Here is a 26,258-nt window from a genome sequence, read left to right on the forward strand (position 1 = left end):
TGTTTTCAAGTCCAGCATCCGGATTTAGGGACCTAGTGTTTATTATAGCTATTGCAATAGGGCAGAGCTCAACACACCATGCCAGTTTAGAAGGTCTGCCCCAAGGCACTTCAGAACTAAAGCTTATATAGTCGTTCAAACGCAGCAAACGAAGGGTCATGATACATCTTCACATACGTCAGGAAAGGTTACAGGTCATGAGACAGAAAACACATATGGTGTCTTCCTGCTCTCCACTTCCCCTGCTGTCACCTTAGGGGTGACCAGAAGTGCCTAGGCCTTTTGACCGTTTTAGGTCTCGGATGTCCCCCGTTACCCTGGCAACCTAGCCTTTAGTAGGAGGGAAGAGCATCATAAAATCCTCTCCCACTCCTCTTCCTGGGTCTCAGATAGCTTCAAGGATGCTTAATGCATGTGAGTTTTAGCATAGATGGGATTTGAGATCTTCTTGCACTACATAAAAAGACTGCCTTAATGCATCAGCAGTCCTTTCCAAAAGCAGGAGGGGGAGGCAGAGGACATGTCAAGGCAGGAGTCTCACCACCAGCAACTTCCTTAGTTTAAGAATTACTGCTCAGGTTCCACGGTGTCTCATTCCCAATCCATCCTGAGCTGTCTGTGTGAAGAGAGACACGCGAGCAGACATAGCGGAGGCATTACTGAAGGGCATGTAGACACATTCCTGATGAGAGATGCGAGGAGAGAGCTCAGCCGAGGAGCTACAACCCCTTGATGCCTGTACGCAGTCCAGTTGGTGCACGGTGCTTCAGTGGAAACTTGGAATTGGGGTTTCAGCACCTTGATCCACTGCTGTTGGCATCTCTTCTGCGCCGTGATGTGCAGCCAGATGGACAATGGAGTTTAAGGAACCTCCAGATTGGCTGCCGCAAGGAGGATTTACTAAAACATTGTGTGCAGAGAATCATTCTTACAAGGGTAGCAGTTCATCTTGCATGTGCATCGATGAGCAGGTGTGCACATGTCTCGCCAGGCTTCAGGCAGTCAGAAGAGCAAGAGCAGAAGATCTGGCTATCAGCCCAAGTGAGCCTGAAACAGGTGTTGAGTCAAAGCCAGGCAGGAGTCAAAATCTAAGGGAGGGAGCAAAATCCTCAAGCTCAGGAGCAAGCTCAAAGGGCCTTATAGGACTTGGTGAGGCACGATTGCTCATTTGAGTTGAGTAGGCTGGTGCCGCAGTCTAGATGGTACTCTTGAAACCCAGAGTTCAGTCTGCCAGTCTTGCCTTGGGAACAGACCACCGATGGCACAGGAGGTAAGACGCAGGATCCAATTTGCTGGGGGTCTTGGGTTGAGAGATGGCACATGCCACATGAACAGTAGCAGCTGGCCACTGTGCCTCTTCACTGAGTAGTAACATCTTGCTTAGGAATGTGACATCAAGACTCTTCCATCCCCAAAATCTCTGGCTAAGGGGGGACCATTTCATATGCTCAAACCAGGATCCATTGAGACCAAGAAAAGGATGGAGAGGGAGTGATTTCGTTGCTTTGGAACTGAAACTGCGTGCATGAATAGCGCTGGTTGCTTTTTAAAGTTATTTTCATTTTGTTTTCCCGGCAGGCATCTACGTCCAGGAGATGGCAGATGCCAGCACAGCTAAGCTGTATGCTGGACTCCTCGGAGTTGGGGACGAAATCCTGGAGGTGAACGGTGCCAAGGTTGCTGGGCTGGGCCTGGCCCAGATCAATGAACTCCTCTTGTGGGCAGACACCCTCTCGGTTAGAGTGCTGAGGCAGAGGCCCGTCCGGCGGTAGCAAAGAAGTGCAACGCTTTCCCTGCACAGTGCAAAGGAGCCTCTCGTGCCTACTGGGCCTGCCTGAGACTTGGAGCAGAGCCCAGCTCAAACCTCTGTACTAATGCCTTTCTGACTTGAATGTTGGCTGTGACACCGCCAGCCCTCTGGATGATGCTGCAATGCAAGCCAGTGCGTGCGCTGAATGTTTAATTTATGCAAAGATATGGGTCTCTCTCTTCCCTCCCCCAGCCGCCCCTCTGCAACCAAGGAACAAGAATTAGCTGGGAGTATTGGGACCCTGAGCTGCGGGGTGAAGTGACAGGCGTTGCCTTCTCCTCCTTTCCAAATGCACCCATGTTTCCTCTATAAAGTTTGAAGGGGGCTGGGTTGTCTCAAATTGATACGCTAAGCTTAAAAGGCCCCTAGGAGATATTTAAGGCACAATTTGACCTTGTTTATGAGTTTTGCTCCACCTCTTCATATTGTGCATTTGTTCAGTGCTTTGAAGAAAAGCGCGGACAAAAATCAGGAACTGTAATTTACCCTTCACAGAACTACAATTCCCAACACTTAACAAGCTACAGGTATTCTTTGGCGAAAGTCATGTGCTTTAAATGTATAGCGTGCACACAGCCAGCCACACTGCCAACAAATATTCACCTCAGGAAGTGTCCAGGAGTTGAGAATCCAGTGAATCTGTTTTGGATAGCTATGGAAACGGCATCCCTATGTGAAATAGCATGTAGCCCTTATAGGAGGTTGTAGCTTGCCTTGGGCAGACTCCAAATCTCCCTCTGTGCTGTTAACAAGCATCTTACACCAAAAATGTAAATCGCATTGAGATCTGCGCATCAGTTGTCCTGTTGGGGAGCTCAGGGTCCCTGTTGAAGAATCTTCACCTGCCCTTGCAAACTGTAATTTCTAAGTTTCTTTACAGAAGGGATTGTAGAACTTGTTCTTTAAAGGGGCTTGACGTCTTTACCAGAGAGCCCTCGGCACCCTTGCAAAACATCTGGGTTCTTTAGAGATTCACAACAGGTTTGAAATTGCTTCATGTTGGTGGTGTACATGTCCCCAAACTGTGGCAGCAGCAAGAGCTGAGTCCTGCTATCGTCAGCAGCAGCCACACATTCGCAGTCTGGGAAGCAAAAAGGGTGGGTGGCCTTGGTTTTCTTCTTACAAGCAGGCCAGAATCAAGGATTTGAGGCCCCTGCAGATTCCAGTGGCCTGTATTGTTCTGTACTTGGGGGAATTCTTCCTCAGTAGTCACTAGGCAGCCCTATCCAACTCTAAAAAAGCTAACCTGGCCCTCATGTTCCTACCCCCTTCATTTTCAGCCTATGACAATGTCCTAGCTCTCATGGCATGGTGAACTTGTGTCTGAGCTGTACCATTACAGTTTGAGGCTGGGGGCTCACTTGATTTAATGTTCCTCCATACAGAGGAAATCCCTGCATGTTAGAAAACTAGCGTGCTAAAAAACAACAACTAGCATGCTAGTCTTCTACATGAAGGAAAATTTTTGTTCAGTTCTGTGATGACCCCCACTTTCATGTCTGAAATGGCACAGCCCGGAGTTGGCTGCACCCTAAGGAGGCGAAGGTCTGAATTTGCTGCCAGGGCGAAGAAGATGTGCCCTCTTGTTGTGTGTGTTGAAACCATTTTGCTTTCCTACTAGCCCCAAATACCAGCTTCACCCCAGAGCCTTGCAGCCAAGAGCTGATTGTGACAGGAGAGGATTCTCTTACGACTGTTGTGAGCACTCCCATGGGCTGCTCTCGACCGTGCTGGAAAGACTCTCTACCTTGTTTTACTGTATTTCTCTGATTAAATTATTTTTTGAGAGAACTTGGTGCTCTTGTTCTTCAGTCGCTGATGAAAGAGCGGTTTTGCAAATCGACATACAGTGGTGCCTCGCAAGACGAAAAGAATCCGTTCTGTGATTCTCTTCGTCTAGCGGTTTTTTCGTCTTGCGAAGCAAGCCCATTGAAGGATTAGCGGATTAGCGCTATTAGCGGCTTATCTGCTGATCGGATCAGCTGATAAGCGGCTTAGCGGCTTAGAAAAAGGGGGGGAAGGGGAAAAAACCAGCAGGAACTCGCAAGACATTGTCGTCTTGCGAAGCAAGCCCATAGGAAATTCGTTTTGCGAAGCACCTCCAAAACAGAAAACTCTTTCGTTTAGCGAGTTTTCCGTCTTGCGAGGCATTCGTCTTGCGGGGCACCACTGTAATCCTTTTTTATCTTCTGTGGGGTAGGCTAGCCATAATGCTGCTTTGCGTTTCTTGAACTTTGGGTGTGTGGTTTTTTTAAGAAACAAGCAGGGCTCCAGAAAGAAATGGCACCCACTATGGGAGCTCCAATTGCACATTTCTACAGCCACTAAAGTTTTCTGAAGTTCAGATCAGCTCAATGGGAAGAACAGCTGAGTACAGGGAAGCCTGCAGAGCAGCTTTCAATCCAGGCTCTCCACCCAGCACCAGTGGCAAGCATCTTTGGGGAAAGGACCGAAGCCTACAGCAGGTGTGTGTTGCATCGCCGTCTGTTGCACTATGCTGGGCTCATTGGAACTCAGAGCTGCAAGAGGTGAGCATGGAGGAGACACGCTGCAAGCCACATGCCATGTTCTGCTGGTGTTTTGTCAGGCTGATGGACTTGGGGAAGACCAGAGCCCAGTCATATCCCCTACAACTTGCAGAAGAAAAAACGCCTCTTGATGGCTTCTCTAGAAGCTCCCGCTTGGTGTGCCAGATGAACTCTGGGCTTAGCTGTTCAGTACAAACGGATCATTTCAAGCAGGTAAGCCGTTGTCAAGGGAGTCGAAGATTTGCAGTTTATTTCCTGGCTTTTCCTCCGAGGAGCTGAAGGTGGCGTTGCATGGTTCTTGTCCCTCCTTCCTTGCAGTTGTAACCCTCAACAAACAAATGTCGTAAGTTAGACTGAGAGATATTGGCTGGCCCAAGGGGGAGTGGGATTTGAACCTAAATCTCGCCAGTCATAGATAATCCTCATCATTGCACTACACTGACTCATAAAAGGGTGGGGCACCTATAGCTCTTGTGGCACAGTTTTATTAGTGAGGCCATCAGTTTTTGCTGTAACCACTTAGGGCTCATGCATCTCTGTGCCTGAATATTGTTTTTTTTTGGTCCCAGTGCTTTCCCCTGCTTGGACACAAAAAGAAGTTTGGATGAGACCTTAGTTGTGTATTGAATAACAAATGACTATTCCCACCACTGCAGGCTTTGCTAGGTCTCCCCTTTGTCTGACAAATGGCAATATTGCCCTTCGACTGAAATGTTAATTGTTCGCTGAAGCAGGCAAGAGATCACCATCAGAAGGATGCTGCTGCCAGATGGACAGCCGGGCTTCCAGAAGCTTCTTTCCTGAAAAAGGACCATGAAGGCAGCCCAATATTAACCCCCCGTTTGCCTTTTCCTTAGGTTTTTGCTAACAGATGCTAGAAGCGTTTTGTTTGGACTGGGTGTTCTGGGTTACAATCTGAAAACCTGGCAGAGTGCTGTCTCACTACAGATCACACAGATGCACAGGTGCTATTCATTCATTCATTCATTTAATTTATGAATTGCTTCCCATGCGGCACCCTGAAGCAATTTGCAATAGTAACACTAACAACAACAACAACAACAACATTATTAATATTATTATTTATTTTAGGGTTGCCATATTTTGAAGAGCAAAAAAGAGGCCGCTATGACGGCTCTCATTTTAAATACCCCTACTATATGTATAGGGACGCGAGTGGTGCTGTGGGTTAAACCACTGAGCCTAGGGCTTGCCGATCAGAAGGTCAGCAGTTTGAATCCCCGCAACGGGGTGAGCTCCCGTTGCTCGGTCCCTGCTCCTGCCAACGTAGCAGTTCAAAAGCACTTCAAAATGCAAGCAGATAAATAGGTAAACGGCGTTTCCGTGCGCTGCTCTGGTTCACCAGAAACGGCTTAGTCATGCTGGCCACATGACCCGGAAGCTGTACACCAGCTCCCTCGGCCAATAAAGCGAGATGAGCGCTACAACCCCAGAGTCGTCCGCGACTGGACCTAATGGTCAGGAGTCCTTTTACCTTTACTATATGTATGCTATAGAAGCTGTGATATATTGCTGAGGGGAGCAGGAGAAGAGAAGAGGAAAGCAATTCTTCAGCTGCCAGTTATGTCCATGTCTCATCCAGAAAGTATAGCAGAGACGTTTTGGCAAATTTAAAAAATCTACCTGGGCAGAAAATTCCCCCCTGAAAAAGAGTGTGTCCTGGAAAAAGAAGACACATGGCAACCCTAGTTATATACTGCCCATCTAACTGAGTTCCCCCAGCTACTCTGGTCGGCTCCCAACAAAATATCAAAAACACAAGAAAACATCAACCATTAAAAACTTCCTTGAACAAATGTAAGCAGTTAAAACAATGGCATATAGGAAAACAATTTTTGGAAAACTACCCGCTGCATTGCAGTGATTCTTGCAAGAGTTCCACCCAAATCCAAGAAATGATTTGGCTCATAATTGTTAGGTCTGAAAGGGACTTGACCTGAGAACCATGGTTGTGTTGACCCTTTAGTCCAGGGGTCAGCAAACTTTTTCAGCAGGGGGCCAGTCCACTGTCCCTCAGACCTTGTGGGGGGCCGGACTGTATTTTTTTTTTGGGGGGGGATGAATGAATTCCTATGCCCCACAAATAACCCAGAGATGCATTTTAAATAAAAGGACACATTCTACTCATGTAAAAACACGCTGATTCCCCGACCATCCGCAGGCCAGATTTAGAAGGCGATTGGGCCGGATCCAGCCCCCGGGCCTTAGTTTGCCTACCCATGCTTTAGTCAATGGATCCCCTGCCTGGACCCAGCAAGGCTCCTGGGAGTTGCACCTCCTGCTTCTGCAAAGCGTTCCTATGCCAAAGGTACCCAAAGGCCAGCTGCTTTTCTCTGGAGCCAGCAGGGCCTTAAATTACTTATGGCAAGTTGGGGGGGGGAGAGAAAAGGATTCACCTACAGTGGAACCCAGGGGTTAAACTAGGCTTTATTTCACGTGGGTCAAAGACCCAGTCTGACACACACACCCAATGCACATTTGCGCACGCACAGCCTCAATGGCACCCCCCCCGGGAGGCTTCGCCCAGGGCAAACAACCTTGGCTAGCCAGCCCCCCCCCACCCCCGTTACAGCACTGCTGGAACCAAACCTTACACTGAGACTCTGTCCTACCCCTTTTACATATGGCAAATCACCCTCTGCAAATGATCTCTCATGCGCACACACAATCCAGTGCACATGTGCATCCTTTAGAGCACATAAGGCTTTGTGGCTATCAGCAGATTCAAGGGTGAGCACTTGACAGCTAAGGAGCAAATTTTGGGGAGTATGATCGTTTCGGCCGCAGCTATGATTTAAAATGGAGCACAAGAGAATTTTGACATCGCGCAGGGTGCTGCTGAAATTTGAGGCCCCAGTGGCCCCTACTTGGTTGCAAAAGCAACCAAGCAAATAGTGTCTAGGCAAAGAGGACATCACTGTTCATTTCTTAATGAGATGAGCCATGGTTGTTCATTCTTCCTCTGCCAGTGGGTTATAATGACTGCCAGTCTTGCTGCCTTTCCAACATGGATGGAGGCCATCCTTGGATTGGGAGGCAAATGGGCTCATCATCAGAGGCCTTTAAGATGTCTTTGGAGATATTTTTGTACTAACGATGTAAGGGTGAGCTACGAGCTTGTACCCGCCACACCACCTACCCTCAGAGATACCCATTCTGCTGTTTCTGCATGGTCTGGGCGTGAATTATGATTCGAAACAGGTCAACCTAGAGCAGTGACGCATGCAGAGAGACAGTGGGCAGTTCCTTCCCAAAATCAGTGAATCGTTCTCAGAAATTCAGCCGGCCACCTCTTTTGGGATGGGTGTTTGGAACCTTTGTAATTGATTGCAGCACGCTAGCAAGAGAGTTCGAGAACTGCTACATGTGATTGGTTCTTTCCAAATGGGTCTGGACTCGCTTAATGGACAATTTCCACTTGCTTTGGCAGCCACGCGTGATCTCCGTGTCAGAATAAGCTCAAATGCCTCTCAGCGTTTGCCGTGCTGTAGGAGTACAGCCGCATGACATACAGTGGTACCTCGGGTTACATACGCTTCAGGCTACATACGCTTCAGGTTACAGACTCCGCTAACCCAGAAATATTACCTTGGGTTAAGAACTTTGCTTCAGGATGAGAACAGAAATTGCGCGACGGTGAGAGGCGGGAGGCCCCATTAGGTAAAGTGGTGCTTCAGGTTAAGAACAGTTTCAGGTTAAGAACGGACCTCCAGAACGAATCAAGTACTTAACCCGAAGTACTTAACTGTAAATGCCAAGAAGGAAAATTGCTGCAGCCCCAATAGGCTTGTGAAGCTTGCTTCCTTTGGTATCTTCCAGCCCACAATGTATGCCTATAGTGGCATTGGGCAAGTCCTTTTAAAAGAAAATAATTTTTTCAAGTGTTCTGCTACGACTTGTGTTTTGTGTGCCAAGAGACTGCGTGTGTGCGTTTTTTAAAGCGGAGATAAACTGCCAGCATCCAAGAGAACGAAGATTGAAAAGTAATTTGCCCTAGATCTGTGACAATATAAAGAAAGGGAAAGAGCCCTATACACCACCTCAGGCTCCTGAAAGGAAAGGTGGGATACAGGCTTGTAAATAAATGAAATAAAAAAAATAAGTTCTGGGCAGAGGATGGCTCTGTCATTTGGGATGAGCTTTTGCTAGCGAGACGAAAGGCTGCAAGAGATTTCTGTCCGTTTGCCCTGCCACCAGGCCGGGCGAGGGGATCAGGGCTGCTGCTCCCCCAGGAGCAAGAGACCCCCTGAATCCTCCCCACCGCCCTATTTCCCGCAGCGCATCACATGGCTGGCACCCCACCAGAGGTGCTGCTCCCTCTTTCCTGGAAGGCTGCCTGCTTTTGCGGGCTTTTTCCACAGCCAGCCAGGGCTTGACAGCAGGGAAGGAAGGAGGGAGGGGAGCCTTGCTCCAATTGCCCATGGCTTCCATTGACACACAGCAGAGATCAGGAGGGCGCAGGAGCAAACAAGGCTCTGTGCCAAACAATTCTGGGCTGGCAGCCAAACCAAGAAGCCACCTGCCCGGTTCCAGCTTTGCCTTGGCTCTTCCAGCTGCCTCTCACCCCCCCCCCTTCTTTCCAGGGCTGCTCCTGCTCCCTGGATGAGTAACTTCAGCTTTTTTGTTCTCTGTTTGCCTTCAGAAACGCATATTCCAATGCTAATGACTCCAGGGTGTCTGGACAGATTGCCTGGCTGGCTGTTCCCTGAAGAAGAGGAGGAGGAGGAGGAGGAGGAGGGAAGAGCTCTCTTGGCTTCTTGTGGCGCTTTTCTTTGGAGGAAGGAGCCTGTGAACTAGAACAAAACAGCCTCCCACTCCTCTTCGTTTGAATGGCATCTTGCTTTTGTCTCCTGCTGCCCTGGAGAGCGGGTGGCTGTTTGCAACCGCCCTTTGAGGAAATTCTGGGGGATGCGAGGGCAGGGCTGCCTCTCTTTCAGTTGTCCCTGAAGGGTGGGAAGGTTTGAGAGGCTCCCTCTTGGGTATATCCTTCCCTCTGATAGTGAACTCAGGTGGCTGAGGGCAAACAGGGATGGAGCCCAAGGAGGGAGGGTGCATAGGGCAAGCACAGGTGAGCACGGAGGTCTGCAGAAGTGTCACTGGGGGGGGGCGGGGAATGTGGGTGGGATTAGCAAAGATTCCCTAGATTTCCCTGGTTTATGGAATTATAGAATTTTAGAGTTAGAAGGACCACTGGGGTCATCTAGTCCAACCCACCGCAATGCAGGAATCTTTTGCCAACAGGGCTCAAGCTCATAACCCTGAGATTAGTCTCATGCTCTACCAGCTAAGCTATCCCAGATCATAGGCGCCATATCCTAGGGACTGAGCTCCCTTCAGCAGCACCCCTTCCCAAATATTTACTCACAGCTTCTCCTCTCCTGCCCCAGCGGTAGTTCCAGCTCATTGGCGAACCACACTAGCCCTGCCTTACTTGAGAGACTTGGTTGTTAATCCGAAAGAGAGGCATACGTTTCTGTGGGTCTGTTGCAGCTCTGTGGGTACTGTGTCCTTGGGTTCACTTCTAATGCGTGCAGGGGAGGCAAATGGAAGGTGTCCTTAGGGGGCAAAGGCAACTACAAAAGCTGGTGGCTTCGAAATGACACGGGAAGGTGAATGCTGAAATGTACTACCTGCAAATGTTTGGATGTGAATCCTTCTGCCCAGCCATGGATGCTGTAGTTGAGATTCCTGCATTGCAGAGTTGGACTAGATGTCTTTGAGAGTCCCTTCCAACTCTACAGTTCTATGCTCCCGTGAGTCTATGAAGCATAGGTATCAACAGGGCCAGTATGAATGTTTGACATCTGCCCTGTTAAGTGCTTAGACTTGAGACAAAATAAATTAAAAAAATAAATAAATCTCAACAACTTTAAAACTGCCACCAGCTGAAACACAATTGAAAGTCTACAGGTGGTAAGTCAATCATCTTCTTTTAATACTGCGGCAAGATCTTTTAGATATACATATATATACAAACACACACATCACATGATTCCAACAGCAAGAACAGGAAACAGCAGGCGACGACATTTCAGGATTGCACTATTTAATTTAGCTGTAACTGCTAAACTCAGTCCCCCTGCCTGGATGTTTTCACCTGAGAATTTATACTAAGGTCCTGTTATTATCTTGCCACCCACAGGTTTTCCTCACTGGAAATGTTGGCCACAGATTATCTTCACAGTGCATTTTAAAGGTTATCTGCAAATGTTTTTCCGTGTTTGAATTCCCTGCTAACCAGTTTCAGAACCCGATACCCAAGCGATGCAGACAGGCCATCGTCAAAGATTATTTCTTTATATAGCACCATCTTTGGTGCTGAGAGCCCACCTTCAAACAGAAGAGACACACACACATATTCTTTTTTGATTTGTATCTTGTTGCAAGCAAAATGGCTGTTTCGCCCCCACCCCCTTTGTGGTTGGTTTCTCCCTTTTATAGCAGGCCCAAAGTAAGTTATTCAGTCCGAGTGGGAACAAAAGCTAGGTGCAAAAGCACATCCGTAAGCACCATGCCCAATTAAAATTTTCTACAGAATGGTTAAATGGAATGGTGCATGAATGCCCAAATACTCTACTCCCAGAAAACCTGCACAGGAAATAGATTAAAACACCAGTTCTTAAAAACGTATAAATAGTGGACCTCCCTTTTTTAGAGAGAAAAAGGAAGATTTGAGCCCGCAACGCTAGGTAAGGCGGGTAGGGAGGAAGAAGAGTTCTTTTCTTTACAGCCTCCAAACTCTGGAAGGCAGGAGTCTGGCCAAGACTATGGCTTACTTGAGGGCACCTCCAGGCTGAGGGCAAGTTCTGCAATGGAGACTTCCCAATTTGCTGCTCACGCTGTTGGCCATGGTAACACCAGCTCCTGGGGAAATTTTGGAAGCTGCTAAAGCTGCACCTGCCATACTTCCTCCTTTAGATGACCTCTGAAAATACACAAAGCCTTTCCTCCATTGCAGCTCGTCATCCTCCTAAATGGCACAAGCTCCTTTAGTCTGTGCCGTTTTGCCTTTCCTACGCCATTCCCATGTAGGTGGAGCTGCACCCAGAGCCTGGCAGAGGGGCAGAATTCTCCTCTCCTCTTCTCCCTACACCCACCCCACCCATAACTGACTTCTGGTCCGTTTCCATTGACCAGTATAGGGTGAGCTCTGCTCTCCTCCCCCCGCCCCATTTTCCAAGGCCTTGATGAAGTGGATTATAACAAAAAAGCAGCCGAAGGGAAAATAGCAATTTGACTTAAGCAGCATTCAACATGTTTCACCATGAAACACTGAGCGTTCTCCAGTATGGCTGTGAACATGTTTGCTCTGCAGCTATCAGGGAAGTGAGCCAAAGGAACCAACCACCCCCCCCACACACACTCCAAAATAAGTAGCAGCTGCTGCCCACTTGTAGTTTGCATATAGGGCTATGGCTGCTGGAGTGCCTGGATACATCTAAAATAAGTGAACAATGGAGCAGTGTTTTGGATGAGTAAAGATGACAGCGTCAGAAAAAGGGGGGCGGGGAGGGACACCAAGGAGGCAGCTGTCTGTCCACGGCTGGCTTGTTGTCACACGCAGCCCGCTGGCTGTGCCCAAGCATGTCAGCAAAATCTGAGCGACTGAGTTGCTCGAACCACCTGGAATGTACCTGCTTGATAGGAACCAAGGCTTCAGGCGTTTCCAAACTGTGAAGAGCAGAGGAGTGCTTTTCCTGAACTAATCTTAAAACAATGAAAGGACATCTCTGCAGTGTCAGAGTGATCCAATCACCCCCAGGGCAGACATAAAGGGGAGCCTGGTAGGCAGCAAGCAGGTCCAGAGGTTACGAGATCCAGACATTTTAAAATTCTCTCTCGGGCCCCAGTAACTCTTCTCCCCGGTCACATCTGGGTGGCTCAGTGCACTATTTGGACAATCAATGTCTCCCTTCTAAAGCATCCTCAGTTCAATTATCTTACAGGCTTCATCCCATTAGGAATATACTGTTTTAAGTTCTCAATAAGGCACATACAAAACTGAGCAGGAAATTAAAAATAGCAGCTTCATGTGGAAGGGTTGGGTGGGTCAGTACTCTCTTGTCATCTGGATGATCAACTTGTTGTACTCACGGTGCTGGAAACACCTGAAGCTTTTTCCTTCCTCGTGGTGGTGGTGGTAAGAGGCACCGTTTTGTTTCTGAAAGCAATTTTCAAAAGACTTCTAACCTCATGTCTAAAATTAGTTGTTTCATGGAATGTAGTCCAAAACAAAAGCTTCGCTTGTTCTGAAGGGGCAGCCACCCCAGGGTTGTCCCCATATACAAAAGCTTCCTTTGTTACCGCCGTACTGAGGAGTCAGCCATTGAAAGGGGTGCATTCAGAGCAGCAGACTTTTGTTAGTTCAATACTTCGCCTCTTTGGTGAATATATATATGTAGCTCAGGGAGCATTGCAGTATTAACACTCTTATAAAAAAGGTGGCGTATAGGCAGTCCATTCAAAAGTTCAGAGCTTAAACTTAAAAGCTGTTTGCCGTAGAGTGTGGAAATATGTGCACAACTCTCACTCCTGAACCAGCTTTTTATCTGAAGGTTTAAACTGTTATCTCCAACTGTTAAGTAAACGGTAGTTTTGTGTTTTAGTGCCAAGAGAACTGTCAAGCTTCCAGCCATTTCTGTTTATGGGTAAAATAAATAAAAGTAGGTTTTCTGCACCATGAGCACAATTGGGAGTAAGGTGCCTGACCTCACCCTCATGGATGGAGAGGCTTGCTTATGAACTTTCTACCTTCAGGTAACCCCTCCGGGAGGGGCTGGAGCTCAACAGTAGAGCAGGCGCTTTGCATGCAGAAGGTCCCAGATTCAGTCTCTAAGAAGGGCAGCGAAAGGCCTTTCTCTGAAATACTGGGAAGCTGCTACCAGTGTCGTGTAGTGGTTAAGAGCGGTGGACTCGTAATCTGGTGAACTGGGTTCGATTCCCTCCTGCTCCACATGCAGCTGCTGGGTGACCTTGGGCTAGTCACACTTCTCTGAAGTCTCTCAGCCCCACTCACCTCACAGAGTGTTTGTGGTGGGGGAGGAAGGGAAAAGGAGATTGTTAGCCGCTTTGAGACTCCTTCGGGTAGTGATAAAGCGGGATATCAAATCCAAACTCTGCTCTTCTTCTTCAGTCAGTGTTTTTATTACTGAGCCAGGTAGCCCAATGATCTGACCAAGGCAGCTTGCTGTGTTCCTATAGACCTCTCCACATCTCCCAGGGAACCCCAACACTTTGCAAAAGCTTCTAGGGCATGGGCTTAGGGCCTATGGGGCATCAGCTAGGCCTGCTCAACTTCCCTGCTGCTGGCATGAACTAGAAAAAGGCCCGAGCTCACTGCCGCTGCTCTGCTCTGGCTGTGTATTGCAGGGGATGGACGGACCTGGTAGTGCTTCTTTTAAGCTTGTCATCTGTTAATGATATTTTCCTGGAATAACACCCATAAGCTCTCAAGGAGCCTGCCTCTGCTTATCCATCCAGAGGAGGAAATGCTGGCTGTTTCAGCCACATACCCTCTTGGCGTATCTCATAGATCACAGTTTCTCTCCAGGGGAGTGTAAACTCCACTCACCAGAGGTTACTATTTCTGCTTCTCCTTTTATGCGATCACTCTTCTGGTTGAAAGGCTGTGGAGGCAGCGCTGTTTGGCTTTGCTGAGGTTTGACTCCTTCAACTTCTGATTCCCTCCCTAAATGTGTAAACAAGTCAGAACGGAAGGGAGTCCAGGGGTTCGGAGTCCAGGGGGAAAGGCCCAGAGCAAGGATGTATTGGCGGCGGCGGGGGGGGGGGGGAGATGTGACTTGGGGCAGAAACTGCAGCTGCCTGGCTCCTTCACATGCCTGTCAACCAGCAGCTTCAGGAAGAGATGAAAAGGAGGGGGCCTAAACTGATCCCAGCTGTGCAAGCAGACTACACCCAGCAGGACATTGGGGGGGGGGAATCAAGGTTTCCATCTTGAGTGAACCATGAGGGGGATGGAAACCACACACACCCTCAAAATCTGGTAGAATCATTGGGGAAACTATTGTCCAGTTTCCAGACATCCCCCATAAAAAGTCAGTTTAGCAAAGACATCATCATTGAAATTATTCACACATCAAAAGGTTTAAGAAAGAAAAAAGATGAAGAAGGAGAGAAATGCGTAACAGGACAGAATGAAGCCCTAACCGAGCAGAACCCATTTTTCTTCTCCTTTAACTGTTATTTAAATGTTAGATCTGCCAGTCAGTCATTAGAGGCAGCTGTTAATAAAAAGCAGCAGAAACAAAAAAGGAGCAGAACCCCTCCTGGTAAGTTGCTATTTTCAGAAGGCTTACTTTCAAAGCCAAAACTTTCTCTCACACAAAAAAAGGCAAGATTTTAGCTACAGTACGCTTTAAAGCGTTTCCACTTTGCAGTGCACTAAAACTGAGTTTAAAGCTCTCAGAATTGGGATTCGAGCTCTAGCTGCCTGGGGGGGTCAGACCCTGCAGTCTGGTTATAGTTCAAACTCCAACAGTAGGTTTGCTCAAGATTCATACTAACGTGCTAGAGCCAAGTCTGCCTCACTGAATGAAATGCCGAAATCAGCATCACCAACCCAGATTAGAGCAACAGGACTAGCAATGGCCCTGCTTTCAATATGTGCCAAGATTAATCTTAGGTTTATTTTCAACATTCAGGGCCCACCGTTTTCGCACACCTTGCATGATTTTTTTGTTTTAAAGGCTCAGGTGTGTACTTTTTTTGTAATTCAGCATTTCAACAGTGTGGCACACAGCTCTTTACACATGGCAGTTAACTGTGAACTCCTGTTCCAGGGGAGAAACGGAAAATGCTTGTAGTGTGAATTTAGTCCCTGCATTTACTGCCCCTTTTCTCCTACTGAGGACCCACACTTATTTCCAGGGCAGTGCTGTGTAGCTGGCCCATGAAGGAATGCTTTCCTGCAAGACATGTCTCTCTGTGAGTGCACATGCTGGTTTAACATTGCCAAGAATTCTGTTTTGACAAGCGGAAGAAAGGAGTCTGGAGTGCTTCCTGGAAAAGGCTCATACCTGCGGCAGGATGGAGATGGGGCCAGATATTGGTTTCTTCCATGCTGAACCACCTCTCTTACAGAGGAGTACAGAAAAACAGCAATGTCCAAAAGCTTCGCTTCCAGTGACAGCAGAGTTTGGGCATTTGTTAGTCTTCCATTTTTGCACCTCAAGAAAGTTGATGCGGATAGGCAGAAGAACCATGAGAGAGCGAGTGAGTCATGTCACCAGTGTTCCATTCACAGAAGAGCATCCTTTTTCTATTATGGGAATTCTCTCTGGGCAGAAAGAGTTATCTGATTATTTCATCAAGAAGGAAGCTAGGAAAAGTATCGACGTGCCAGTCCATCACAGCACAAGAAACAGAATAAGCACCACCAGCAGGATAGCGAAGAGAATGATAATTGCACACCACTGTCGCCGATCTGCAATAGAACACATACGGATTAGTTCTCTGCTGCCATGAAAGAAGCTTTCCATGTGCTACAGTGCTAGGAGCCTAAGTGAGGCGAGAAAAGCCAGCAGCAAGAGAAGACATGGTTTTGTTATATGTCTTTTTAAAGAAACGGCTGTATTTGGAACAGTTCGATCAGATGTCGGGAGAATTCATGTAACAAACGATAGGCTCCTTGGTAGGCAAACTCCGTGATTCACAATGCATTCCCTCCTTCTCTCTGGTGTTGGTCCATAATCCCTTTCCAAGACTAAGATCCCAGAAGGGCCTGGCATATGGCAGCTGAGCTGCTGCTCTTAGTATCCCTCAACAAGAGGAACAAATAGAGAAGCTTGGAAATGTGTGCAGTAAGAATTTCAAGAAGCTGTGTTCATATTGTGCCTACAGGTGCAGCTGGAAAAGCAATTCCCCAAAGTAAATGCTTCCACATAAACAGAGCTGCATCTAGTTTCTAAAACTTGCAGCAGGAAAAGCAGGACACAATTTTACTCCACACTCTGGGAATCAGGTAGCAGCTGGAAACCTCAAACCATTCAAATATCTCTGAAGTTTAGTTATTGAATATGCAACCACTGTAAAACACACAAAATAGAAATGATATAAAGGATTGTGAAGCTCCTTAGCGGTCGACACACAAGTCAAACTACCTGAGCACAGGTTTCTTTTTTCCTGTTGTTTTTTTTCCAAGCACAGGTTTCTAAAGCCTTTTCTCTTCAGTCTCCAGCTAAAGACACTCAGGGATAGTGAACAGTTGGCATTTCACAAGATTGGGAATGAAGAGTATGTCTATCATGTTGCATGCGTCCCTGGAAACAAACAATTACTCTGCATCGTATACACTAAAATGGATTTGATATAGCACCTGCTTTCTTCTAAATGCAGTGCTGTGCTGCTGTTTTTAATGTATTTTTAATCTTTTGTTGGAAGCCGCCCAGAGTGGCTGAGGAAGGAAGGAAGGAAGGAAGGAAGGAAGGAAGGAAGGAAGGAAGGAAGGAAAGAAAGAAAGAAAGAAAGAAAGAAAGAAAGAAAGAAAGAAAGATGTTTCCAGAGTAGCTCAGGCCTATACCAGCTGCCTTAGAATTCCAACCATTACAGGTCTGGGACAAGTAGTCTGCTTGGATGGCACCAGCAGAAGAAACAAGGTCTGGCACCTACCTGTATCAGCTTAAAACGATTCTTGCTCATGAGTGGTGATGTCCTAGTTGAGCCCCCTGCAATAACAGACGACTTAACATTTTAACACCAGCCATTTCCACTTCAGGCTACTTACCACTGGTCATATGGGACACTTTTGCAAGTTTCTTCATAACGTTATCTAGTCGTGTCTGAGTGCTGTCCAGCTCATGAGAAAAGTCATCCAACATGCTAGAACCACAAGAAGAGAGCAGGGTACCTCAGACTAAGCTTTTAATTTAGCATAGAAGAGTTTGTTACAAAAATCTGGCAACTACATGGGGAAATAGTTATAAGGTGGGAGCCACCAAGGTTTTTGGTTTTGCTTTGTCTTTAACGGAGTTGCAGAAGACCCAAACAACTTGGGACCCAAATAACTGGAGGAATGCCCATTCCCAACCTGCCCATGCTCCAGTATCTTCTGCGCAGGCTCATTTCCACATGCCTCCTCCCCAAACATAGTTGAGTCTCTCTGACTGTTCATTCTACACTTCACTATTATAATCAAAAGCTTAGGTTAAAGGTGAAACACAAGCCAAGGTGACATTGCCTTCCAAGGTTTAGCATATAGTACTGCAGGTCGAACAGAAGAAATATATCTTATGTCCTGATACCTGCCACATAACAGGAAAATAAACAGGACTGAAAAAGTCAATATTCTTGATAAATGCCAGACAATCTGGTGGATCTTGGCCTAGAATATTTTGGAGGGCTGAATTCAACTAATTTGAGTCATGCTAGCAGAAACCCACACAAGGACTTCCACTTGGCAAAACGGGGATTCTTCCTCACAGCCCGCCGTACACACCCCAAACTTGTTTGGGGCTGGATGTCAGGAGAAACAACACCCCCTCTCACTGAACAGGACATGAGGGGAGGAGAGAAAAGATTGTTCTGTTTGACAAGCTGAAATGCTTGGACTGACGAAATAACTGCCATAGCACTATACTGAATTCCTCACATTGCTTTTGGTGCTGGCTGAGTACTGTACTTAAAAAAGCCCTGGTGGATGCGACCAAAAGCTCATCTCATTTAGTGCTTTATTCTACACAGTGGCTAGCAACATGTTATATTCAAATACTCACACTGCTTGTTCATCTAGCTCTCCTCCAATACGCTGGGACATATTCTTTAATACACCAATGCTGCCAGAGACCAGCTCCAACTGTTCATCCTGCTGTTCAATGATTAACTGGTACCCAGAAAAGAGGAGGGGATTTATGTAGTTAAGACTCATGATATGCAACTGCAATTGGCAGCCTAAAGTGCTAATAGCACCTCCCTACCCATCCAATCTTAATTTCTTGAGCATCTAGAGAAGCCTTCCAGGTGGAGTACAGCTCCCACCAGCCCCAGACAGCATAGACAACAGTCAGGGGTAATGAGAGATGTAGTCCTAAATTTCCGAAGGCTGGGAAAGGCTGCTCTAAGAACTAACATTAAGGGCTGTAGGTAAAGGTAAAGGGACCCATGACCATTAGGTCCAGTCGTGACCGACTCTGGGGTTGCGGCGCTCATCTCGCTTTATTGGCCGAGGGAGCCGGCGTACAGCTTCCGGGTCATGTGGCCAGCATGACTAAGCCGCTTCTGGCGAACCAGAGCAGCACATGGAAACGCTGTTTACCTTCCTGCCGAAGCGGTACCTATTTATCTACTTGCACTTTGATGCGCTTTCGAACTGCTAAGTTGGCAGGAGCAGGGACTGAGCAACAGGAGCTCACCCCATCGCGGGGATTCGAACCGCCGACCTTCTGATCGGCAAGCCCTAGGCTCTGTGGTTTAACCCACAGAGCCACCCGCGTCCCTTATTAAGGGCTCTAAGGACTACCTTTAAAGAAAAAGTACAGAACTTCCAGCCAGAAAGTCTGCTCCCAGTTTCATGTCCCAAACTCCCTTTCCAGAACGTCTCCCTTTCTGAAAGGTACTGATACCTCAATATTAAACTATGCATGCTCAGAGGAAGACTGGATTCCTTTGTTTGCATTTGAGCATCGTCTGCTTTGACTCTCAGTAATATGTGGTCACGGGTGGCGCTGTGGTCTAAACCACTGAGCCTCTTGGGCTTGCTGATCAGAAGGTTGGCGGTTTGAATCCCTGTGACGGGGTGAGCTCCCATTGCTTGGTCCCAGCTCCTACCAACCTAGCAGTTCGAAAGCACCCCCCAAAGTGCAAGTATATAAATAGGTACCGCTCCGGCGGGAAGGTAAACAGTGTTTCCATGTGCTGCTCTGGTTCGCCAGAAGTGGCTTAGTTGTGCTGGCCCCATGACCTGGAAAAACTGTCTGCGGACATACGCCTGCTCCCTTGGCCTGTAAAGCGAGATGAGCGCCATAACCCCAGAGTTGTCTGCGACTGGACTTAATTGTCAGGGGTCCTTTACCTTTTAATATGTGTTTATTTGAACTGGGTGTAAATTACCAGTGTTTTTCAGGAAGGTGTATAATAACTCTGCTGTAAGCTTGGTCTTTAGCAACGTTATTAATTTTATTCTATTTTGTTAAATTTGTGTACCATCCTTCCCCTGAAGATCGCAAGGCGTTTCACAACATAAAAATACAAAATGAGAACATAAAATAGATAACAAAACAAAAGCAACCCAACAACCCCACCCACCACATTAATCTAACTTAGAGGCTGCCAGAGCACAGACAACAAAACAGATGGAAGAGGTTAGTGGTCACTTTTTATTCAGTGTCACCCCATGAATCCATCTCCTAAAGGACTGCAGGAGTTTCCCTCTGTCACCTACTTTCCTCTACTCCTTCCCTCTTCATCCCGGTTCCTTAACTGAGCTATGAAAAGTTGTGCCTGTGTGTCCTAGAGAACACATCAGTCCTGAGGCCAAAGCTTCTCTGGAAATCCTCCAACGTCAGTGGCTGTCTGTCTCTGATTGCTTGCTTGCTTGCTTGCACGCACGCATGCACGCACACACACACACACACACACACGCAAAGGCATCTATCCAGACGAAGCTGTCCATAGGAAACATTCTACCTGTTGCTGTGCTTGCTGCTCCTCAATGAAGTGGGAATTTACCGACTGCATTTCGTGATCCAAGCGGCCGTACTTGTCAGCCCCAGAACTCCAGCCATGAGTTCCACTTTCTCCCAGAAGGACCTGCACATCAGTGAACAAAGGGAAAACAGGTGAGCCGTTTCTGCGTATAAAGAAAAAATCTCACAACTCAGTCAGATCACAACACATTCCCAGAACCAGACTTTTAAAAAAGGGTCAAGCAATGTGTCAGGGCATTTCTCTTTTGAATGCTGTGCACCTGACATGCTGTTCTTCTTTCACTGTCTTTTGATTTTCAAACAGATTGCTATGAAAGCTGACTTTTCCTACGTTAAGAACAGCAGGTAAAGCCACAACTGCAAAGGAACAACCAGTAGCCTTAAAATGTGCTCCTAATTATTCAATGGCAAGTGTGGCCTTGTGGTTGGTGCCCTACTAGGACAAGCTCCACAGGGGAGCTCCCAACAGAAGATGTGGTTAAGATTTCCTGCCACAGCAGAATTTCACATGACGCTTTGAAGTCTTCTGTTTGTTTGTTTTAAATTCTGAGGAGAGGACGGGGGCTTCAACCCACCACCATCATGGTCAGTAAGTGCAAGAGAGACTCTGGGGACTGACTTACCATCACCTTGCCCCCTCTGTGGCAGAGGAGAAAGGAGAGTAAGCTGTCCCAGACCCGCTCCTATCTATCCTACAAAATACAAAACTATGGCCATTTCTGGGAAGCAAGAGTTACAATTATCTGTAGGCAACTGCTGCATTTGCTTCATTGGGGAAGATTGACATAAGGAAAACAAACTCCTCCTTCCCACACGTGTGAACAAAGTTTGGTAGTTCAAACAGGCAGGACAAAAGAAAATGTTCTCCTATTTTTTGCAGGCTCATTGCACCTTTCTGAGCAAGGATGTAAGCCACGCTCTGAAACATGGGGCTTCTTTATGAAGCATCATCAATGCACAATCTTTAAATGCTCATACCTAATACAAATGGCCCAGCCATATCTCACAAATTCTGCAGTCAAGCCCGAAGGCAATCTAGCAGCAATACTGACCTGCCTGTTTTTCCTTTCAGCCAGTGCTTGAACAGAAGTGTTTGACATTTGATCCTTCATATCCTGTTTAGTAAAGAAATAAAGAATAAGAATTTTATTCTGATGTTAGCATAAGTTAGACATGCTAACTTTTAAAATAAAGATGCTCTATTGTATACTGGGCAGTGGGTTTTTCTTTTACAAAACAAAAACAAAAACAAACAAACAAAAAGTCATCTACCCACAATAACAGCTGTTAAGAGCTTCTCAATGCCTGGATATTTATTTTAAAGTATAACATTTTATTAGTGCAAGTCTGTTTGTAATGTTAGCTAACATTAGAAGATGAAAGCTACAATCCTAAATACAATTGGATGAGAAGGATTGCTCTGTAAGTGGCCCTTATGACCTGCCTTGCTCCAACCAAGCGTACTAAACACTTTTAAGACACAAAAAGCTGTGATTTCTCCTCAGACTTAGGAAAGCCAAACACCTTACCCTGACCACCTGTCGTGTGCTTGTGATGAAGGCTTTTCTTACTCCTAGCTCTGTTGCATCAAGGTTGAATTTTCGAGGGTTTGCTTCAACAATGCGTTGGGAATAGTCAGTAAAGGAAACTATATTTGAAATACAGTTCCTCCATAACATATAGCTATTCTTAATGCGGCGTTTGAAAATCAATTACTTTTTCTACACAAAGGGAAAAAAAAGGAGGAATGCATTCTAGAAACATTTTTCAGGATATGTGCTGAGCGTATATGTCATCTTTTAACAACAGATTCGGTTTTTTGATAAAAGAAAATTATATTCTTGTACACCCCTTGGAGGGCCTTTGGACTGAAAAACTTTTACTTAATATACTCAGAATTAAAATTTGAACAATTTTGATGCCATTTGAGTAGATATTATAGCTAATAAAGGATTTTGCCTCTAATAATGCTTTCTTATCTTAAATGATAGGATATGGGAGAACAAACATGAACACACACTGTAAAGAATAATTTGTGGTGTGAGAAGAATTAAGTTTCTGGTTTCAGCAAAACTTGCTTATTTGTTGAACTGAGTAACTTTGTGCCAAAATCATCTGGGTAAGTACAATGTAGGTTTCTGTATTTATACATCTGAAAACCCAAAGGATATTAATAGTTTCATCTAAGTCTTCAAGATCCCACTCAATGCTCCTTAGGTTGTTCCTCAGTTCATTAGTGGTCCAGTCTATTTCTTCTCTTGTAGCGGTGGATGGATCTTGCAGGAGTTCTGTCCATCTCTGGAACAGCCCCTGTGCAGTATTCACCGCCTTCTGAACTTCCCTGGAAGTGAAGGAAAAATGAACAAAATAGAACATTAAAACTTGCTTGGTGGCCTCATAATTATTTATATACAGACGTCAACTTACAACTGCTGATCATCTGCGCTTATAGAACAATGTTCTTATTTGCCTATATTAAAATAGAAATCATTTGATGCCTCCCCTTGAAAATACTGATGTATGTATGCAACAAATATGAGCCAGGTCATATACTACCTCCCCAGCCTGATGTTTCTCACATGCAAGAGAAATCTGTGTGCATATCTACAGAAGATTTTCTACAGAAGATAATTGTGGTTGCAGGTCCAAATTGTGAATTTTTTTGCAACAGCTATGGGAAGACAGCAAGATAGGGTAGTTGAACCTTTATGTCTATCAAAAGCTACCTTTCTATGTGCAGTGGAGAGATACCTTCCCACCTCTGTACTATGCAAAGCAATAGATGTGCAGTGTACAAATCAGCAATGTAAGCATTAGGAAAATAAATCACTGACCTGGATGACTTAACTTGTTTCTGGGTCTTTAGCATGCTTTTCACTAACATACTTTCTGAAGACTTTTCTGGTCAGCTTACCATTATAGTCAACGTTTAGACTATTCAATACAGTTCAGAGATATCAATGCTCTCTCCTCAATTAGAAGAGAAATATTACAAACGTCACTTTACAACGTTCTTTCTTGAATCCTTAATTTTCTGAAAATGGTAAAAGCCAAACATATTTCACCTCTAGTTAGCTATCAATTCTAGTCCCTGTTAATCCAGTTCTCTATATTTGGAAATGCTCTTCCTACATGGCTCCCAGTATAGAACTTGTGCACTGTTCTTGCCTCTTTGCTCATGCTAGACAAGCTTTCAAAGTGGATTTAAGAGGTGTACTTGAAGGGAAATTCATTCTGACCTAAACTTTCAACCATCACCTACAGGAGTCAAATGCACCAATATCCAGCAAGTTGAAATTATTTATTTAAATCCTGCTCTTCTTCCCAAAGGATCCCAGGGTGACAAACAGATACACCAAAAAACAAAGAAACAAAAAAACACTCTAAAGCAGTTAAAACATTCTAACAACAATTACAATTAAAAACATCTAAAAGCAATTAGTTGAAAGGCAGGGTTAGGGTGAGTGAGGGGTGGAGGACTTTCATTTCAGGTAACATGTCAATGACACTTCAGATCTAACTGTGGACAAACTATGTTGGAAAGATTCACAATTGCTCAACAATGCTAATTTCCATGTTTAACTTTCTAGAACAACATTTTCACTAAATAGGGAGTTTGCCATTCATGAACTTATCCTCATCCTTCTGCCACAAACAATTGTGTGTCCCTCCATTTACCTACAAATTTAACAAACATCTCTAGGCAATCATTAGCTTGTCAAGTTTTGTTCAATTGAAAGAGACTTTTGATTCTGTCCTTAAAACCCCTGAATGTCAAGCTTTCAAAGAATGCATAACCTTGTCATTATAATTTGCTTTGTAGAGTCATCGTTTCAACTTATATCCATCTTTCACACAGCTAGTTCTGAAGAAGGAAAAATATGCTTGCTGGAAACTCGGGGAACCCAGATGCTAATGTGTGAGACTCTTGTGACCATCAAATCCATATTCTAATGATAGGCTGAGAATTAAGATCATCATGAAAAACTTTAATCTCCTTCATTGAACATGATGATCTTTCAAAAAACGTGATGGACACGAAAAATGACAGAGTATCAGCAACCCTGTTTCAGTCTTTAGTCTCATAAATGCCCATGGGTCAGCAAAATGCTCATAAAATGATGGGTGCATTCCTGAGGGCTATAACCAAAAGGCTATGAATGAACGCACAATGGGCGGGGGAAAATGGGAACAAATGCAGTACTAAAAAATGTGTCAGTGCTGTCCATGTCCCCCTCAGGACCCAGACCCGGGCAACCCTTCCTGAACCAAGGCAGGCAGCAAACCATCAGGAAGAAGGTCATTATTATTATTATTATTATTATTATTACTAGTAGTAGTATTACCATTATCATTATTAACACTGTCATTACTGCTATCATTATCTGTTAAATCTATCAGTCCCAAGGCAACATACATCCAAGACCAGAACCCTGTCCTCACAGCACAGTTAAGAGCCCTACTCGATCAGGCCACCAATTAGGGTTGCCATATGTCCTCTTTCTTTCCTGGGTATGTAAAATGTTGACAAAGGGATCCATGGTGAAAGTCGAAGTCGGCAAATGCGTCCTCTTTTTTGCCCCTCGAAATATGGCAGCCCAGTCATTAGTAGCAGCGTGACTATTGTTGTTGTGAAATAATAACAGTAATAACAACTACTGTTGTTAATACAATGCTTATTCTTATTACTGATGTTGTTAAATAATATTTTTGTTTATATACTGATGCTTATTATTACTGTTGTTAAATAATAGTTCTGTTTATATAATGATGCAAATTATTAGTGCTGCAGTCAAATAATAGTTTTTGTTTATATACCTCTGCTTATTATTACTGCTGTTGTTAAATAATTGTTTTTGTTTATATACTGCTGCTTATTATTACTGTTTTTAAATAATTGTTTTGGTTATATAATGATGCTTCTTATTACTGTTGTCAAATAATAATTATTTTGGTTATATAATGATGCTTCTTATTATTACTGCTGTTGTTAAATAATTGTTTTTGTTTATATACTGCTGCTGCTTATTACTGCTGTTGTTAAATAATTGTTTTGGTTATATAATGATGCTTCTTATTACAGCTGCTGTTGTCAAATAATAATTGTTTTTGTTTATATAATGATGCTTATTATTATTATTACTGCTGCTGCTGTTAAATAATAATAATAATAATAATAACTGTAATAGTAGTAGTAGCAGCTAATATAACGATGCTTATTGATGAATTATCATTTATCAGTTAAAGCTGTCCGCCCCTCGCAGCTGCCCCTTCGCGGGGAGGAGAGCGGCAGGATCCGACCGCCAGAGCGCCGCTCTCCACGTCTCGGCGCCGCCTCCGGCCCTGGTTCCTCGTGTGGGCCGCGGAGTCCCCGGGAGCCTGCCGGGCGCAGGCGTCGACCACCCCGGGGAGAGCGAGGCCTGGAGGAGCGAGAGAGAGAGGCCTGCCCTCCTCGGCGCCCACTCACCCTTTCACCACGAAGAAGGGGTCCTCCATGGACATGGCTCCGCGCGCAGCGGCCCGCCCCGTCCGTCCCGCGCCTCGCCCAGGCCAGCCCGCCGGGTCCCTCAGGCGGCGGCGGAGGCGGAGGCGGCTGCTGCTGAGGGTCGGCGCCGCCGCTGCTTCTCCCCTCAGAGGCAGCCTCTGCCCTTCCCCCACCGCCTCCCTTCTTTCCCGCCCAACAGCCGCCAGCCCGCTCGGCTATAGGCTCGCTCTGCTCACGTGACTCCCCGCCCTCTCTTTCTCCAAGCACGGGGCCGCGGCCGGAGAGAATGGAAGGTTCCCCATTGGAGGAAGGAAGGCGGAGGCCTCCAGTCACGTGAAGCGGGAGCCGAAGGAAGACCCGCCCCTTTCTGAAAGGGAGGGAGGAGGAGGGAGGGAGGGGAGGGGCGGGGCTTGTGGTCCTCGGTGCCTCGGCCAGAGCATCCTTTGCAATGCAGCAGGTCCCCGTGAACCTGCTTGTTGCTGTTTAGTCGTTTAGTCGTGTCCGACTCTTCGTGACCCCATGGACCAGAGCACGCCAGGCACTCCTGTCTTCCACTGCCTCCCGCAGTTTGGTCAAACTCATGCTGGTAGCTTCAAGAACACTGTCCAACCATCTCGTCCTCTGTCGTCCCCTTCTCCTTGTGCCCTCCATCTTTCCCAACATCAGGGTCTTTTCCAGGGAGTCTTCTCTTCTCATGAGGTGGCCAAAGTATTGGAGCCTCAGCTTCAGGATCTGCCCTTCCAGTGAGCACTCAG

The 26,258-nt window shown here is 46.0% G+C and overlaps 2 protein-coding genes across 8 annotated transcripts in view; one reads left to right on the forward strand and one right to left on the reverse strand.

Annotated features, from left to right (window-relative positions):
- KIAA1614 overlaps positions 1-3,601 on the forward strand; it is a 42,317-nt gene extending 38,716 nt beyond the window's left edge. For all 4 annotated transcript variants that reach the window (XM_082229019.1, XM_082229020.1, XM_082229022.1 and 1 more), the window contains one exon: positions 1,579-3,601. In XM_082229019.1, the coding sequence (XP_082085145.1) occupies positions 1,579-1,772 (194 nt within the window). In that variant the 3' untranslated portion in view covers positions 1,773-3,601. The remainder of the gene's footprint in view (positions 1-1,578) is intronic.
- Positions 1-25,631, reverse strand: STX6 (syntaxin 6). 4 transcript variants are annotated; one of them, XM_082229122.1, is made up of 8 exons: positions 25,486-25,631; positions 22,190-22,359; positions 21,548-21,642; positions 21,071-21,133; positions 19,999-20,121; positions 18,090-18,196; positions 17,102-17,196; positions 1-616 (listed from the first exon to the last, which is right to left on the reverse strand). In XM_082229122.1, the coding sequence occupies exons 1-8, from the start codon at positions 25,518-25,520 to the stop codon at positions 561-563; spliced, it is 744 nt and encodes a 247-aa protein (XP_082085248.1). In that variant the 5' UTR covers positions 25,521-25,631; the 3' UTR covers positions 1-560. The 4 variants fall into 4 exon arrangements, with proteins under 4 accessions (XP_082085248.1, XP_082085246.1, XP_082085247.1 ...); XM_082229120.1 differs by lacking the exon at positions 1-616 and adding an exon at positions 4,053-4,664; XM_082229121.1 differs by lacking the exon at positions 1-616 and adding an exon at positions 10,273-15,802 and having other exon boundaries at positions 25,486-25,630.
- Between the last annotated feature and the right edge of the window lie 627 nt (positions 25,632-26,258).

Source organism: Podarcis vaucheri (assembly GCF_965113315.1).
Source record: "Podarcis vaucheri genome assembly, chromosome: 6".
Lineage (NCBI taxonomy): Eukaryota > Metazoa > Chordata > Lepidosauria > Squamata > Lacertidae > Podarcis > Podarcis vaucheri.

What these genes read in the sequence shown, in the direction of transcription:
- STX6 (XM_082229120.1), bottom strand. Translation starts at nt 25,520, where the DNA reads ATGTCCATGGAGGACCCCTTCTTCGTGGTGAAAGG. An exon ending in AGACTTAGATGAAACTATTA is followed by an intron (nt 21,643 to 22,189) that starts ATATCCTTTGGG and finishes ACTATTCCCAAC; the next exon opens with GCATTGTTGAAGCAAACCCT. An exon ending in AGTGTCCCATATGACCAGTG is followed by an intron (nt 4,665 to 17,101) that starts GTAAGTAGCCTG and finishes TTGTTTGTTGAG; the next exon opens with GGTTACAACTGCAAGGAAGG.